The sequence below is a fragment of the Pavona decussata genome, unplaced genomic scaffold, assembly GCF_977016875.1.
Source record: "Pavona decussata unplaced genomic scaffold, jaPavDecu1.1 SCAFFOLD_191, whole genome shotgun sequence".
Taxonomy (NCBI): Eukaryota; Metazoa; Cnidaria; class Anthozoa; order Scleractinia; family Agariciidae; genus Pavona; species Pavona decussata.
Window position 1 is genome coordinate 535,757 of NW_028145600.1, and position 17,627 is coordinate 553,383.

At 39.8% G+C, this 17,627-nt stretch overlaps 1 protein-coding gene across 1 annotated transcript; it reads right to left on the reverse strand.

The window, feature by feature from the left end:
- Positions 1 to 6,280: 6,280 nt before the first annotated feature.
- LOC146462142 (uncharacterized) lies at positions 6,281 to 7,904 on the reverse strand. Its single transcript, XM_085086029.1, has 2 exons — positions 7,673 to 7,904; positions 6,281 to 7,588 (listed from the first exon to the last, which is right to left on the reverse strand). The coding sequence occupies exons 1-2, from the start codon at positions 7,761 to 7,763 to the stop codon at positions 7,128 to 7,130; spliced, it is 552 nt and encodes a 183-aa protein (XP_084942155.1). The 5' UTR covers positions 7,764 to 7,904; the 3' UTR covers positions 6,281 to 7,127.
- Between the last annotated feature and the right edge of the window lie 9,723 nt (positions 7,905 to 17,627).

Here is a 17,627-nt window from a genome sequence, read left to right on the forward strand (position 1 = left end):
TTCTGCCTATTGGGTGTTCAGATGCTGAACTTTGGCATCAAACTAAACAGCTAGTGAGGACCCCCCTCCCCCCTCCCACACACACACACACACACCTCTCCCGAGGGATTCTTCTCGGAATTTGAGGTGGGGGTATGCCACACAGATCCCCAATCCCTGGCCCAACTGTTCAAACCACAGACTTACGATCAAAATGGTTGAATTCTATGCCACTTTAACAGAGAGAAACGGCTCAAAACCATATTCCTTGGATACTTTCGTAGCCCCCCCCCCCCCCCGTCCCCTCCCCTCCCCGTGCTTTTCAGTCAGTCTAAAACTCAAATGAAAGCTTTTGAGCAATACTTAACTGCAGAACTGTTTGCTTTACTGTGCAAGGTTTTTCTAACCTTTTGAGTCTGCGGATTTGTCTTTTGCCAGACAAAATGAAAACTAGTTTCCGGCGAACTGCACTTTCCTGTCTTCAGAGGAACATGGTTCATGGGCACTTTCCATTCAACCAGAAATTCCGGTTGAGCAGATTTCCCGGAATGAAATTTCACAATTTTAGGCATACCTCGCGAGGTTGTCCTAACGTTCGGGAAAATCGGAACAACCGGACAATTCCGTTCCATTCGGCCATTCCTACTCGGGTCCAGTTTAGACGAGGAAAGATGATTTTGTTATTTCGGTTTACTTAGAGAACCCGGTCGCGATCGTGAATGGGACAGGTTTGGTTCCTAGTCGGTTGCCGTTACCCGGAAAATTCCTTTCCATTCGGTGCCTAAAGGATGACCACTCAAATGAAAGCTACTGAGCAGTAGTTACCTTGCGGTATTGTTATCGCGGTACACAAGGTTGGCCTGACTATAAGTGGGTTCATTCAAATGGATCCTCCCTTGAGTTAATTTAACGTCAGAAGGGTGTGCCGAAGCTTTTTAAATATCCGGAGGAACTGAGTACTTGATGATTGTCGTCATCAGGAAGGACCGGGTTTAATGACGCAGCGAAAGTGGTCATCTCGTCATTTTTAATAATAGAACTCCTTTACTATCATCGACCGCGCTGCCTCAGAATTTCAAATCAAGGTCAAAGAAGCTTTGCACATCAAGTGAGAGGATCCGTCTTTAAACCAACAATCAACGAATCGTTCTGTCGTAGTTACAGTAATATCTATTGTTTTAATTCATTCCATAATATTAGCACCATTTCAAATGGAACGCGGGTTTAAAGAACTGACTGAGAAGACACATTTGTCTTCGACACATATGTCTTCGAGTCTCAAAAACATCGGTTATTTTTTTTTTCTGAAAGTTATTGTGAATTTTTGTTTTTACGACCTTTTGGCTATAATAGAAGATTAATTGCATTTAAAATACCTCGTGGGTGGGTTAAAATAAACACGCTACCGGACATTGCGTACGAGAAATCAATTGGAGATTATTCGAGATTTGCACCTGCCAAACTGCGCACTGAAAACCTTTGGGCAATAATAGAAGGTTAATTGCGCTTGACACCCTCATGAGTTAAAAATATACTTGCAACCGGACATTGCGTGCGATATCCTGTGAGCAGTTGTTTCTGCTGTCGCGTCCGGTGGAGGAACCACTGCTTGCAGGGTATGCGTACGAGAAATCGACTGGAGATTATTGGAGATTGGCACCTATCAAACCGCACAGTTGATAAACCTTTTAAATGTTTAAAATTTGGAGAAACCGAAATGCAAACCTTTTAAAGTTTTATAAAATATCTTATTATCTTATCTTTTAAAACCGGATCATTGGATAATGCCATCCGGAGTTTTGATTGGCTTGGCAGCTATGGATATGACCCGTTATACCATGTCCGAGAAATAGCGGTCATTCAGTCTCTTTTGCTCGCTGCTGCACTAGAAATGAATCAGCAAGATCTAGCAATCTTTCACGTCATTTTTCTTTTTCAATAAAACAATTGTTCCACTCAGATTTTAAAAATATTGGATGATCAGTTACTATAGCCAACAAGACGTTACTCGCCTCGTTGGCTGTCTATGAAACCTATCGTGTCATATCTAGACTTTCTCGAAGTCGCTCGGCTCGCGACTTCATCGCTAATAGGTTACTCTTTTCGGCGTACACGAAGACGTCTTGAGGCAAGTCTATGTCATATCCAACGCGCGCTCGTGGAATGATGCTGCGTGAATTACGGATAAAAGATTTCATGCATAAAAGGCCGTGGCTGTTATGTGCGGAAGTAAATACTGAAAAGGAAAATTCAGGATTGAACGAGTTTGGAATCCTTGACCTTGCGATACCGGTGCAGCGCTCTAAGCCATCAGCGTAAGATAACATACAACTTTATTTTTAAACGCTAGCCACGAACAACTGCAAGCGAGACGTTTAAAAAAATGCACATTATAAACGGGTACAGATATCGCAAATGAGTACGAGCTTATTTATATTACAGCACATTAAATAACACCGCAAAAATATAGACAACTGCAATACACTAAATTACGTAAGCTGTCCGTGGAAGATTTATGAAGTGTAGAGTGCAGATTAAGACGCTAAGTAGCTGTCACGTGAAAGTCACGCGTTTGGGAGCTTGTTCGTTGCATAACTCAAACCGACGTTGACACTGCACTGAGAAAGAGGGTTAGAGTACAAGAATACAGAAAGCAGTCGATTGCACGAGCATTGATTACATAACTTCATCATGGATTCTATTTGAGGGAAGATCCGAACAGTAGAAACGGTGTACCTGAAGAAGGGACAAGTTCTTAGGCGATAAAAACGAGGAACAGTAACTGCATGGTAACTGCTAGCAGACTTTACCCGTTACATATTTAACAAATTAACCTTATGAAAGTTCAGTAGGAATGAACAAGAGGCACACAAAAACGCTACAAGATGAAAGACTGGTATTTTTCCAAGCGGAGACTGAAAAGGGGCTGTTGATGAATAAATGAAGCACTATTCGAAAGCTGCTCTGCCCGCCGAGAGGGCTAATTTTCGTCTGTTTTTTAGATGTCCACTTGAAAAGGGCGGACATTTATTTGCATGACCTATTTTAGTATACCGAAAAAGCTAGAACACATATTGGATTCAAAGGAAATCCAAAAATAGTGGTTCTAAGGAAAGCTTGAAAAATCGGGCCAATCTTGTCAAAGCCTTCTGCTGCGTTTTGGAAAAATCGCTAAAACTTGTGATGGTTTGCCCATCCTTTGAGATAACTACTTGGGTAGTTTCCTACCCTATCGGTGTTCTAGAAACATAACGCCGGTCTACTTATTTTCGCTTTCAGCACAGTTTCGACCAAAAGAGGAAAATTGCTTTGTCATACTGACTCCTTCAAACAGCGGTTTGCCTTCAGTTTCTGGTTGATAAATGTTTTGCACTGTTTGGCGTCAATAATAGCCGGGTCAAAATAATGTATTTAAATGAATATTAGAGAAATGCCCAGAATGTCCAATGCTCATATAATGTCAAAATTATGAAAAAACTAAACTCTCGGAAACGTAAATCGCTTACAGGAATAACTCCTTACTGACTGACATGACTGAAGTATCCTTAAACCATTCAACCATAAATCATAAACAGTTTTTTGATAGCTATATATTAAGAGGTGACAACGATAATCACCCGAATAATAGTAGACTTTGAGCTGTCTCTCCGCAACATTGGGCAGGGATGGCGCAGTGGTGAGAGCACTCGCCCCCCACCAATGTGGCTCAGGTTCGACGATTCCCGGCTTTGGAGCCATATGTAGGTTGATTTTGTTGCTGGTGCTCGTCCTTTCTTCGAGGGTTTTTCTCTTTCCCTTAAGAGCATAACTGTACTTTTATGCATTTGGAAATAACTTTTCAATCCGCTCGTGAAGGTATTTGCTATAGTAGACACAGCCCTGTACTTCAATGCCATAAACTAAGAAAGGTACAAAGTGAAAAAGCAAGTCCAACTGCTTTGTGGAAAAACCATAATATGTAGCTTTCGGTCACTTTAAATTACTACCCACAGGCTCGTAAGTTCCTGTCAATCAGTTACCCGGCCGCGCAATATGAAAGGTGGTTTGGTTGTTTGATTCCGTGAGTGAAACTCAAGTAAGAGTGCATGTGCTAAGGCTATAATCATATTTCAGCCAACGCCAAAACCGATCTTGAACAGTCTAGAACTGGAATGCATTTGGCGAGCCAGTGATAGGAAGTGTTATTCGGGGAGTTAAAGGGGAAGCATCACGAGAATTTGATGTCATTTGAAAACTCAAAAACGTTTGTCTGTCAACAGAAACAAGATAATAATTGTCTAGTTTTGTTATAAATTATCACCCCAGTGAAACAAAACTGTCGATTAGTGCCTCTGGTCAGAGACAGAGTAGATCGGAATAGATTGAAACTTGAAAAATGTTAGGCTATTTTTTTTCAAGTTCTCGCATTTTTGTTTCCAAAATGCGCTATAACAGATCAAGAGATGTTCCTTTCAAGAATTGAGTTGATTTCTTTCCTCTCGTTGTTCTAGAATTGTTTTGAAGCTAAGTTAAGGTCTTATTTCACCATTTATAAGAAAAGAGGTCAAAAATACCGTGCCGTGCGAAGGGTATGTAATCATATTTCAGCCAACGCCAAAATAGCCTCCTTTGCAGACGTTGTTTGTCTCCGGACCGACACAAACAACGTCTGCATAGGAGGCTATCGCCAAAACTGATCTTGAAAGCCAATGAAAGGAAGTGTTATTCAGGGCGTTAAGGAATTAAAAGGGTGTACGAAGAGTATAATCATTTCAGCCAACGCCAAAACTGATCTTGCAATTGAACAGTCCAGAACTGGAATGTATATGGGAGACAGTGATGTGGGGAGCCTATGAAAGGAAGTGTTATTCGGAGAGTTAAGGAATTAAAAGGGTGTAATCATATTTCAGCCAACGCCAAAACTGATCTTGAAAAGTCTGGAACTGTAATGCATATGGGGAGATAATGAAAGGATGTTTTATTCGGCGAGTCTTAAAAGAATTAAAAGGGTGTACCAAGGCTTTAATCAGATTTCAACCAACGCATGCCAGAACCAGTCATGACAAGGTAGTTGAATGAATTTGGTCAATGATAATGGCAATTAAGTTAGTAATGTGTAGGGAAGCTCTGTGAAAACACTCTTGTTCCTCAGAAGCACGAAGGATTCATCGGTTAAATACAAAATTGAAGGTAAAACATGCCAAGGGGTGTAAAAGAATCTGAGAGTGCAATTGGCAATCAGCTCAACCGCCTTCTGATCACCTTTCTGCCCTCCATATTTTGGCAACCTGGTTCTTATCTTTTACAACTGGAAAGGCGGGGCGGAGAAGGGGTGCACAAGTTATGCAAACTATTTCACCCCCTAAAAATTTTAACTCGACTTTTTCTTGTGCAGACTGAGTCTGTTTCCGAGCGCTTAGCAACTGAACGAGACACTACGAAGCCCTATCACCAAATCGTTTACGAAAAGTTCGCGCGAAATTCGCGTCAGTTCACTGGATCTGGACTGATTGAAATGATCGTTGCTAGTTTGGTTTTGACATTTGTTTTGACAAAACGTTTGACTACATTTTCTGTCAGTTCACGAGACCTCTCTAGAATCAAGGTCAGGGAATTAAACGAAACATCTTGAAGAGTCAATTTAAAACAGGCCGCTGTTTGGTTGAGATAACGTTACCAAAGTTTTGTCGGATCGTCAAGGTGGTCGAATACAATGAGACCATTGGCTAGTTAAAGATTCAACCTCAGATCACTAAATGCTGAAGTGACTCATCAAAATATGTCCGAATTTCTGTCTCTAAACTTTCAAGTGAAAGCTATTATACCGCCTGACCTGAACCTGGCTGTTTAGGTTGGCCTAATTTTCAAGTCTCGATAAACTTTGAACGTTGTGCTATTTATAAACTGTGCATGGAAGTTGAGTGTGAGGATGAGACCCCTAGAGTGTGCTCTCTCAACCCAAAGAATAGTTATATTGTCCTGCCGTCTTCATTGTCTTCAGTGTTTGTAAAATGAATCTTGTGATAAGGCGCTATTTGGAGGAAAAGGGTTTAAAATGTGCTAGTACATGTCTCACACATTAAGCACGTTCTGCGCGTTTGGAGTTGTGAGATCCACTCACGTTTTTTGACACCGAAACCGTTCCGGTGGATTAATCTCTTTGTGCGGGACAAAGAACAATAGCCTCTCCCTGTGTTTAATCCAAGTTCTATTCATTTGTCATTACACGTTGTTGATTGTTGACCTTTGAAAAAGCTGTATTAATCATTTCAAAACAATAATCACAAGAGCGTGGGAAAAATCGCAGAGCATGACACGGCCATTGCAATAATCTGTCTTTTATTTACAACTTGTGTAAAGGAAATGTTACAATACAGTGTGTTTAAAATGTTCAGGGAAACGATAAGAAAAGGAACTATGTGCGTTTCCGTTGCTTAACGATTTCATACGCAGAACTGCATATATTAAGTGTTAAATTCTCCTAACCAAGTCGTAGGCCATTCAAGGTTGCTAACTAAAGAGAGTTAAGGACCTGATTATATAAAGTCTTCAAAAAACAAAACGATCTGAAAATTTCAGTACTTACAGTTTTTAACTGGCAGCCAACGGAATATACAATGCCACCTTTAAAACAGAGTCGTTATTTACACTATAGGACACAATAATTGATTCTACACGATTTGGAGCCCCTTTTCCCATTATCAGTGAAGTCTTTGATATTGCCTCTCTGTTTGAGAGTTTCATTTTTATGATTAATACACGGTATTGTACTAAACTGCGTCATCGTCAACGTAAAAGGAATCTGATCTCAGTTTCCTTTTTCTGAACATTACGTTTTCATGTAATTGCTCTAATCCTTTCCTTTTCAAAAATTGCGTTCGTAGAAAAAGTCTGTCACTTCAAAATATAATTGGACAATAAACAAGTAAGTAATGCTCAGTACCTTTCCATTAGAAGAGCCACATTCAAAACATGCAAGGCTATACATTACATATCTGTTGGCTTGAAAGTGAATTGAAAGGTTCTGGAACAAAACGCAATCCGACTGAAATTTATTTACACAATTCAAAGGTCAGCATTTTGTTATGGTTGTCTAATTTCGATTGTTTAATACGATTTGGTGAAGTTATTCAGCTCTGTTACGGTTTATGTAAAGTTACGAACTATGTTTATGTCTTTTGGAAGTTTTGCGATTTCTCCGGAAGAGCTTCCTTCTGGATAGCACTTCCTTCATCATCCCCCGCTTCGTTCTTCCTGATTTCTCGCAAATACTGCTTGATCCTTCTCTTTGCTTCAATGAGATCTCGGGTGATGAGCGAATACTCGTAGTGACAGCACTTCTCGTAGAATACCTTAAATGGTTGACACTTTTGAAGCAAACGCCGCTTGATGGGATGACTGCGCCGGGTCCATACAGATGTCTTCATCTGGTGAAAGTGGGAGTCCGGGTAAATGTGGTCGACATTCGATGTATAAGTGCATGTTTCTCCGATTTTGGCCACTTCTTTGCCAAGTTTACAGCACTTTTCCCTTTTGCTGAGCTTCTTTCCCCTGACCGATGGAGTCGCATGCGCCGGGTTATCTGTTTTCGCAGTCGACGCGGGCGTTTTGGTGGTGTGCCACGCGAAATCTGAAAACGGAGCCCCATATCAACAGTTTTGTTGAATATGGAAGAAAAAGCGCCAAAAATTGTGATTGCGTTTTCAACACTTACCTCTCTCACTCCGGTTTATAACAATTGCGGCGTCAGCCAGGACGTCGAAGAACGCTATAAACAGCATACAGTACACTTCAAATCGCTTCATTTTCGTCGTTCTCTCTTCGGGTCAATCACTGGCGTAGTACTGCGTGAGTGTCTCGTGCTATCGCGTTTTGTTTTGAAATTTAACCCGGAAAAACCAGTTCCAGTACTAGAGCGATATAGATGGGTTGACGTTATTGTGTTGTTTTGTTTTGGTAGCACGGCAAACAAAGTTAAATGCCATCACTTGTCATTCAGAATCGAGAGAAAAGGTGATTGACAGGAGGCAGAATAAAAGGAAGCTAAGACAATTGAACGAACAATTGCCCACTGTTCGCTGATAATTGTGTTCCTTCGCTCCAGGGAACTGAACCTTGATTGTCTTTTCTTTTTGGAAAATGAGGTAACAGCGAGAAACTGAAAGCGAAAATACACCCCTTGCTAGAAGTTCCTAACATAGTTTTCTCTTAATATCATTGTGACAGGCACATTGGAACGAGTTTTATTGCTTGTTTGTTTTTGATCTGCTTATTAACAGCTTGTTCTAGAAATCCTTCTTGGGATGTTTGCTTTCTTTATAAAGGCTTATCAACAAGCTCGTCCTAAAAAGGAGAGGATTTAATTAATACCAGATTTTTAAAGTAAAAGGATTATACCGTATTATCGCCTCAAAAGACCAAAAAAGCCATGTTTTTTTATCTTGTTCCCCGTTACTCCGACACAAAGAAAAGCACCGGTAGCCTTGTTTGATAATATAAATTGAACGTGGGCAAAATTGGCCCGGCGTCTATATGTCTAGAGAACGACCGGCTTCATACAGTTTTAGACAAAGTTTGTATTTCGGAGTTGCATTCTTCTGATAGAGACAATAGTTTTCGGGATTGCATTGATCTGATTTAGACAATGCATTGAGATAGTCTGTTGAAGATTGTGGTCTTAAAAATAATGATGATGATTATGATGGTCTTGTGTTCTTAGTAAAGCCTTAAACCTGTATAACTACCTTTGTTCAGTTTAAAACATCTCAAGCACCTGCGAATGAGAGACTTCCTGAATGGAAGAAGTGAAACTGTTTAAGAACTTTTTTTGGCTCCTTTTAAAGTGGTCAGAGACATCTGCTTGATGGACCTGGTGTAGAATTTAACTTTGCACACCGCAAAAGGGTCATGCAAATCTATGGGCATGTTTTGCTTCAAGGGTTTACAAGAAAACTTGAGTGGGAGGCATGCGTTTTTGGATTGAAGCCCAGCAACTGATACGTAAAGTTGGCATGTAGTTTGTTAAAAATCGATAATAGTGGAGTTCGTGTTTGGCTTGTCGCCACTATTGTGCTGTTAATTAAAAAGCCATTGTTTCTTTGTGTTCTGTTCACGTTAAAATAACAGAAAAGCTTTTAGACTAAAATCGGCTTGTTTCTGATACAAAGAGGCATCGGAAGGCATCTCTTCCTCTTTTGGTTGGTTCGTAGCCAACTTAAACGACAGAAAATCGAACGGAAAGGGAAGTTTTATGAGTTGGAATATAATCAACATCGTTGTCGCACCTTGTGGTGTTTATCCCTCGAGGCCTAAATTTACCCCAATTGTTGAACTGTTTCCATGATTTCTTAAAATATGCACTGCCCGTGTGAATTTGACGTCTATGCACATTGTAGCGCGCAAGTTGTCCAAACTCACAGCGCGCTCTTTCTTGCATTCATATTGAATTCCATATTGTTGTGCCTCAACCAAAAATTAAACCAACTTACGTAATATAAATTTGCCCTCTGTTTACAAAATGAGCGTGATTGTTTACTTTAATGATAGGACTAATGTATGTACAGGGGTACGAGATTGAAGACGTAATAAGTCGTATTACACTTATAAAGTTGTGTAAAGTGCATAAATGATTCAGAGAAGAAAAATCAGTTGTTTTTCTTTTGCCTCCTTGTAGAATACAACTTTCGTCGCTTTTCTAGAAGCTTGTTTTTTAATTGCCCAGTTGACCGCAATAATTCTTGTATTTGTACGTTTTTAATTATACTTCTTTATAATTAGCTCGACAGGTCAAGAACGAAGACAAAGAAACCTTTATTTTTGACATCTGGGCAAAGGACATTCAACAAATATTATGTCATAGTCCTTTCAGTGATTGATCATGAATAAATTACTTTGTATAAACGAACGTGCAGCCCCTTCGTTACCATTTAGAAAGCCTACTGTCTCGTTCATTACCCTGTTTCGTCGTAGAATTGGGTTGATATTTCATACCGGCAAGAAATTCTAACGGACGTGAAAGAACTTAAAAACTGATCTAGAACTCTTTCAAAAAGAAAAGCGCATTTCATTTCACTGTGAAAGAAAATATGCTTTGTGTTCGTTGAGCTCTGTGTTAAAATTGTTCGTTCGCTGAAAAAACTCGTGCTTCATATGAGATCCAATCAGAACAAATATCCTATTTAAACAATCCAGGCTTAACTTTAACGTGGGTGTACCCACGCCCGCCACTGGATGCACGTTCTTGCATTGGATGGTATATTGCGTTCACATTATACCGAATTGATGACTGTGCTAGCTGATCGATTCAGTATAATGTGAACACCAAAGCAGGCACGTAGTCGCTTCCGCGTTACCGTAGGAACAGCCATGTGCCTTGTGCTGGCCGGAGCAGTTCCGTAAAAAGCTTTGTATGTCGTGACGATGTGGTAACCTGTTCACATTCAATACGCTCGGGGAGACGCGAAAACCGATCCGTTGAGGCTGGTTTTCACCAGCGACGGAGGCGGAGTCGTACTCAGGAGCGTAGAGTGTTGCGATCAAGTGAAAATCAAACAACGATTGTGCTTATGATTCCGTCTTTCCAATTAAGTGAAGACCGGATTGTCGGAGTCGCAAGCAAGAAGCGGAAGAATAAACCCATCCCAACGCCTGAGAACAAGCCGGCTTGCGTGATTGGTTTATTCTTCCGCTTCTGCTTGGGACTCCGACAATCTTGTTTTCCCTGGATCGTAAGCAATGGAATCATTAGCGCAATCGGGGAGAATGGAAACCTTCTCATTCTTACGACTCCGATTCTGTGGAGCCTACGACATCGTTGTTTGGCTTTTACTTGGTCGTACGGCGTAATTACGACTTGGAATTCGTCGCTAGTGAAAACCAGCCTTCACGTGTTCCACTTTCAAGAGCAGAGGAACGTGTTACGACACGAAAATCGCGCCGAGTTGAGATCAGCATCTTGATGTGTGAGCAGGCCTATCAGGTATGATTTTCGTCTCGGCACAAGAGATCTCCGGTATTTTTAATAGGGTGAACATGGCCTGATCAGACTTTATCAATACCAGAAAACAAAGTGACTGGCTTACGTTGCCGAGCTAGGAATCGGCAGTGCCTTGTTACATTGAGTTCTGTTTGGTTAATTTTGTGTTTTGTGGTTCCTTTGTCTTGCTTTTAAGAGAGTTATTACAACGTCGTTCTAGGTCTTGTCGTTTTTGTTGGTTTATAAATAAAATTGTTGAATGGACCGGCATAGTCGTTATTCCGCCCCTTCTCTCATTGATTTCTGCCTTTGTGATGTCACTTGTGTGAATTTTTCTTTCTGGCCTAACTGGAGGATCTTTAACAACAACAACAAGCGTTATTTGCATGACTATAACAAATACAGTATTGCAAAAGCTATTCATAGCTAATTATTGATTCGTTAACTAATTCTTAAGTTAACTTAAAATAAAATAAAGTAACTGAAGTCTTTGCTTATTTTAAACTTTTCATACAGTAGAAGTAATCATTCCGGAGAGAAGTTTATCTCTCAATTCGAAGCACGAGGAAACAAATGAAATTAATTGAGTGTTTATAAAATAGTCTGTTGAGTTCATTATATGCAGTAGTAAAGTTTCTTTTACTAATAGTCGTGTAAATGGAAGGATAGGTTCTATTTTAGAAAAGAACATATCTCTTAAAGAGGAGTAACTTGGGCAATCTAATAAAAAATGAATTTCGTCTTCAATGGTTTTACGGTTGCAAACATTACACACCCTTTCATTACGGGGTAGGTTGTCGTATCTTCCTGTTTCAACCAAAGGCTTGTGGCTGCTTATTCTTAGTTTCACTAATGCCTTCCTAGAAGCGTTTTTCCTCGTGAGGTCTAGGTAAGCAGAGGGGCCAAAAGTTTTTTTGATTGTGTAATAAAAGCTGAGTTTTTGTGAGTGTTGAAGGGTTTGGTGCCAATAAGAGATATATTTCTTTTTCATAAGATCTATATATTGTTTGATGTTATTTTCATTCAATGTGTTATAATTAAAGTTGGGGAAATTATAGTATTCACTCATCTTCATGAGACTGGAGTAAAAGCTAGTTTGACCGCTATAATGAAGGTCAACAGATATTCTTAGGGATTGTTTTGCTATAGAATGTTCATCCTTTCCTTGGAGGTAGTGTACGTAATTAAGTATCTTTTTATTTATGTCAACGATTAGAGGAAATCTGCCAAGTTCAGCTCTACATGCAACGTTGGATGACTTATTATGTACTTCTAAATAGCGTTTACAGAAATGTGAATGTGTTTTTTCAATTCTGGAGCCTTCCCACGACTTAAAATCTGATTTAACAAAGGCACCCCACACTTCACTATTGTAGGTTAGAATTGGCTGAATCATTGTGTCAAAAATTTTACATGCAAGTGAAGGTTTCAGTGTACTAAAATCAGTGTGTCGTCTTAGACTAAAGAAAGCATGAAGAGCTTTTTGTCGAAGATGTTCAAGCGAAAGCGTGAAATTTCCGGAAGACGAAATACGAGTTCCTAAGTAAGTGTAGTCTTGTACTATACCTATTAATTCATCGCCTATGTGAAAGGTATAATCGCATTTTTTGTGCTTTTTTGAAAAATCATTATCTTGGTTTTCTTAGGGTTTATATTTAGCATCCATGAGTTGCAAAATGATGATAAACTGTTAAGGCAATTTTGTAATCCCAATTTTGATCTGGGTGATTCTAACGGATGGTAACGGTTTAGCAGTTCTTCGAAGTCTCCTCTCCTCTTCTTCCGACGCTTCATCAGTGACTTTGACCAGCTTCCCTTTCTTTAGTTACTCCTGGCTGTTCTGTTGTTGTTCTGCATCCTTCCACACAGCTACTTTTGTGTGATACAATAGCATTTTCAAATCCCCCTGTCTTGCTGTGGTTCCAACCTCTACATCCAAATTGTAAAAAAAAAAATGTTGAGGTATTTGTTTGCCCATCATGACTAGGAGTTCATTGAAAGGTGTCGGAGCATTCCAGGTCGAATTGGTCCAACTCGGAGATATACCCTCGGAGTACGAGAACTAGCAAAAAACTGTTTGCTGCAATGCCGCGTTTTTCCGAGTACGCCTGTGTCACTGACTGATTAACCATCATTTTCATGTGTTCACTAGACTTAAAATAAGCATCACATTTACTCCATTGGGTATATGCCACACATTGACATTCAAATCCTAGCAGTACGCAGGATTTTTTTCACATGAACCTAGTTTAACGGGCCTAGCTCCTACGATTTTCCTATAGCTCAGTGGTAGAACATGCGAACTATTCTACCACACCATTACGTCACTAAGTGATCACGTGAAATTGCGTCGCTCGCTCTCAATGCGTAGCGTGTTTTCATTGAGGATTGAAAGTCGATGTGTTCTTCCTTCAAAATTTCGTTGAATTCTTCAACTTTTCGAACGTTACTCCAACTTCTCTGTTGAAAACCATCATTTTAAGCTCCCCTGCTAATACAGTGCTACCACTGTTGGGAGTTTTGTGGGAAATGCGCCGCAAAATTTGCGACTGGAAAAATGGCGGGAAAAGATAGACCAAGGGGAAAAACATGCCACAGCATTGGAACAGTCTAAAGAAGAGTTGCTGGCATAAAATGAGCGGACGAGATGGACATTAATGTCGAGGGCACATCTCTGTCTTCTCCAGTGGACTCTTGAAGTGGTCACCTAAGTGGTGAATAGTCTTCCCACGCTCGTTTAACGAACGAAGCCAAACATGGCGACACAACACTGACGCAATCGGCTGGGAAGTTGTGAGCAAGCAGCTTATGACACAAATGTTGAAGCTTCAAGAGCGGATATATGGGCAGTATACAGGAAGCCCTATCAGAAGGCTTTCGCAACGTGACTGGAGCACTTACCGGCCCAGTGTCACCCACAGCCAACTCAGCTTCCCCGTCAGTAGGAATGAAACGCTCAAGGGGCGAGGCTGATTTATCAGACAGCGAATCTGGTGATCGCTCTGTGAATAACTCGTTAAGTGTTACTGCCGATCGGAGTGATTACGATAAAGATATTATAGATTCACTCCTTGACGGAGTTGTCAACCCCAGAAGAGGGTCAGAAGAGCAAAGAAAACCTTTTTGGAGGGTATCGCTCAGTACTATGACTTGGAGACCAAATGTAGAGCGGAAATAAACGCCAAACTAGCCAGTCTTGATGATAAAATGGCCAAGAGCAAACTCTCAGAGGAGACGTTGAAAGAAAATACCACCGAGCTAAGAACAGTGCCAATCTTGTTAGCACCAAGGTGAACCAGGAGATTTGGTCCAAAAATTAAATTGAACCTTAACAAGAAGTCACACTTTGACTACTGTAGCAGATACCCTTTTGTCTAACATGTTGGGATATAGATTTGAAATTTCTTTATTCCGAGTTTGTCTGTATGACTAACTGAATAACGCAAGTCGCCTGGCATTCTCGAAGTGCTTATTTAAGTAAACTCCTTATTCTTACCGTATTTGCGTTTCGTTCTTAAACACCCCTCTATCCTCTCTCTTCATCCGTGCGTCTCTTCTAGGCCAACATCATTTCCCTCCTGTCTCAAATTTCCCTGCCCAAAAGGCCTCCTCGCGTGTTTCAATCGATCTACTACAGGGTGTTTCAAAAGTTCGATAATTCAAATGTATTATTAGTAACCAGAATGCCCGCCTTTATTTTTGATGACATTTTCTAAGCGCCTAGGCATAGAATGTGCGAGTTCCTTGAGCGTGTCAAGAGTCACATTTTCCCATGCAAATTGAGTCGCCTTTTCAACTCTTTCATCGTTTTTTGGGGCTGTCTCGTCAATGATACTCCAGATGTTCCCAATAGGATTGAGATCAGGAGAGTTCGCTGACCAGCCATCCTTGGCTATAAAGTTTGGCAAATTCTTTTGACACCATGTCTGTGTTGTCTTTGATTCCTAGCGCGCGAATGTCATCTCTTTCTTTTAGCTAAACAACTTCCTCTCTATCGCGCCGCCTGTTACCTGACGCCTTGATGTGCACGGTTCACTTCTTTCTCAAGGATTTGGTTGATGTAGTACTCAGAAGTTAAGGTTTGGCGTGTGGGTAGCATGTGTAACTTTGTGAAACCACGACCCGTCATGCCAGCCCACACCATCACCTTCGCACTTTACTTCACTTGGAAAGCTGGAGGAACATCACATTCCTGCGAGCCCCATACGATATTTTTTTTTGGATTTGGGTACTGGAAAATATATTTACTCATCTCATTTGTCCTAATCATCTGCTGTCAGCTTCGCGTATTTCATGGCGAATCTCGAACGGGCTTTCCTTTGCTTTTCGCTCAACAGAGGTATTTTATTTCGCTTGAAAGCCTTCCATCCTTCCTAGTCATGTATCTCCACACCGTTATGCTGGAAACTTCGATAGTTTTCTGCTGAAGATTCTTTGCAGTCTTCCTTGTTAAATTGTTCCGTTTGTACTTCGCTTTCTCGAATGATTTTCGAGCACAATTGGTCAAAACAGACGGTCGTCCGCTTCTTCGTTTGTCTTCGAAGCACTCTCTTTTAATTTCGACCATTGTTCACCCAACGTTCAGTGTTGTTAAAAAATTTAGCGATTTCTTTTACTGAATGACCAGGTGATCGTAATATGGCTGTTTAAGCTCTAGCATAAACAATGTCTGACTTCATTTTCGTGACAGAGAAAAGAGAAAATTCAGGAAAAGAAATCTGAGAATAACAACAAATTCGGGAAAGGAACATACATACATAATCTTTATTTAAACACGATGATAATTAAAGCTGTTAGCTTGTGGGGTCGTATGTTTACTTATAAACTAACCTAATCTACGTTACATTAGAATATTTCAGGTATGATAATAGTTGATAGTAGACAAAATTCTGTACACAAACATACACAAAGGGTGCGAAAAAATGGCAGGAAAACGCGCGTGCCGCCACATTTGGCGCGAAAATCGAAACAAAGACATCTAGTAGACAATATAAATTGCTATTTTCAATAAAAATTTTCTACCTAAATTTATTGAAAAAGTTCTTACAAACAATTGATTTGTTTAAAAAATTAACAACTTTAAATGGGAACGAACTTTTGAAACACCCTGTATTCCTTTATCTATCTATATTGCTCTTCCACATGGCGACATGGGACCGGGATCGGTTAATTGTAAAGGACTTTAATTTTGAAACAGCTACAGATTGTTACAGCGGAGGGCTAATCACTGTCAGAACTTGTTGCTCGGTTTTAAACTAAGATGGCGGATCGGATAAAAACAGCCACGTGACCTCACTCTTTGAGTTCGTTTCCAGTGTTTTTCGAATGCATTCCAAATATCCATGCAACGACATCATCACTTAGAACAAGCAGGACAACAGGGGAGGGGGGCGTTCTTGTATAAGTTCTTAGGGAATGAAAGACTCAAATTAATGCCAATATCATACAAATGAGAATAATATTAATGGCTTAACGGCTAGCAAGTCGAGAAGAGTCTTCCAGTTTTCTCCGCCTCAAGTAGTGCCATTGGCTTCCTTATTTGGGGGAAAAGGGTAGAGGATCATGTAAATTACTCCTCAAAAAAGTACCGGGAATTTCACGAAATTTCAGTGTTGTGAACGGGAATGCCTGAAAAAAAAGATAAAGTTTGGTAATTACTCCCCATCCCCTCTTCCGATAAATAATAAACAGTCCCTTCAATCACAAAGTAACCAGGACTTACTGTTTTGAATTAAAAGGGGGAGGGGGAAGAGGAGGATATACTGATATTTCATGAAAAATATGCCACCTTTCTTAAATGTAGTTTAACATGTTAACAATGCTAATTTGAGCATTTTACAGACTCAGTTCACACAAAAGTAGCAACGATCAATTCCATCACCAAAAAGAGTTTTGTCAATGTTTCTCTTTCTTGACATACGTCCTCAATTTTTCTAAGCAACAACGTCTATGCAACAACCGTGGACGATAATCCTGCTGGTATACGTTGGATCAATTTTTGATTTGTTCGGCTTAACAAATACAAATCATAAGAGAAGCAGAGACTGATACAACGTAATATTACGTTTTAAACTGTACTATATTTCGGCTGGCCAAACCAGCCTTCTTGGTTGTAGTAGTCTACTCCAACCGAGAGTCAATCCCTTGGGCCAGTGCAGCCTTTCTAATCTCAAAAGGCAGAACTCTCGTTCCACATGCCCTTAATATTCGCGAAGAAATTTACTGGCTTTTTTCCTTTTTTTTATTTATTTATTTATTTATTACTATTATTATTATTATTATTATTATTATTATTATTATTATTATTATTATTATTATTATTATTATTATTATTGTTGTTGTTGTTGCTATTATTGTTAAGATCTGCACTCGTCTGTCTTAGAGGTTTTAGGACATTACGAAGAATTCAACGTGACATCAAGAACGCGGACATTGACATTGAAACTGCAGAAGGGACCATTTGAGAGATGCGTATTTGTTTTTTTTTTTCTTTTCTTTTTATCAAGTGGAACTGATTTTAAAATGCCGAATTTCATTTTTTTAAAACTTCATGATATTTGCTTTTTTTTTTCTTTCTCTTTACAAAAACATTATTGCTTGAATATATTATCTTTTTTTTAATCGAAGTGAAATGTGAATAGGTTTTTAATAGCTCTTTTTTTTTATATACTTTTAACTTGTAAATAGCAATTTG

Bases quoted from the DNA above. Each gene is read 5' to 3' on its own strand.
- LOC146462142 (XM_085086029.1), bottom strand. From the start codon at position 7,763: ATGAAGCGATTTGAAGTGTACTGTATGCTGTTTATAGCGTTCTTCGAC. The intron at 7,589-7,672 runs GTAAGTGTTGAA...CTCCGTTTTCAG, and splicing joins TATAAACCGGAGTGAGAGAG to ATTTCGCGTGGCACACCACC.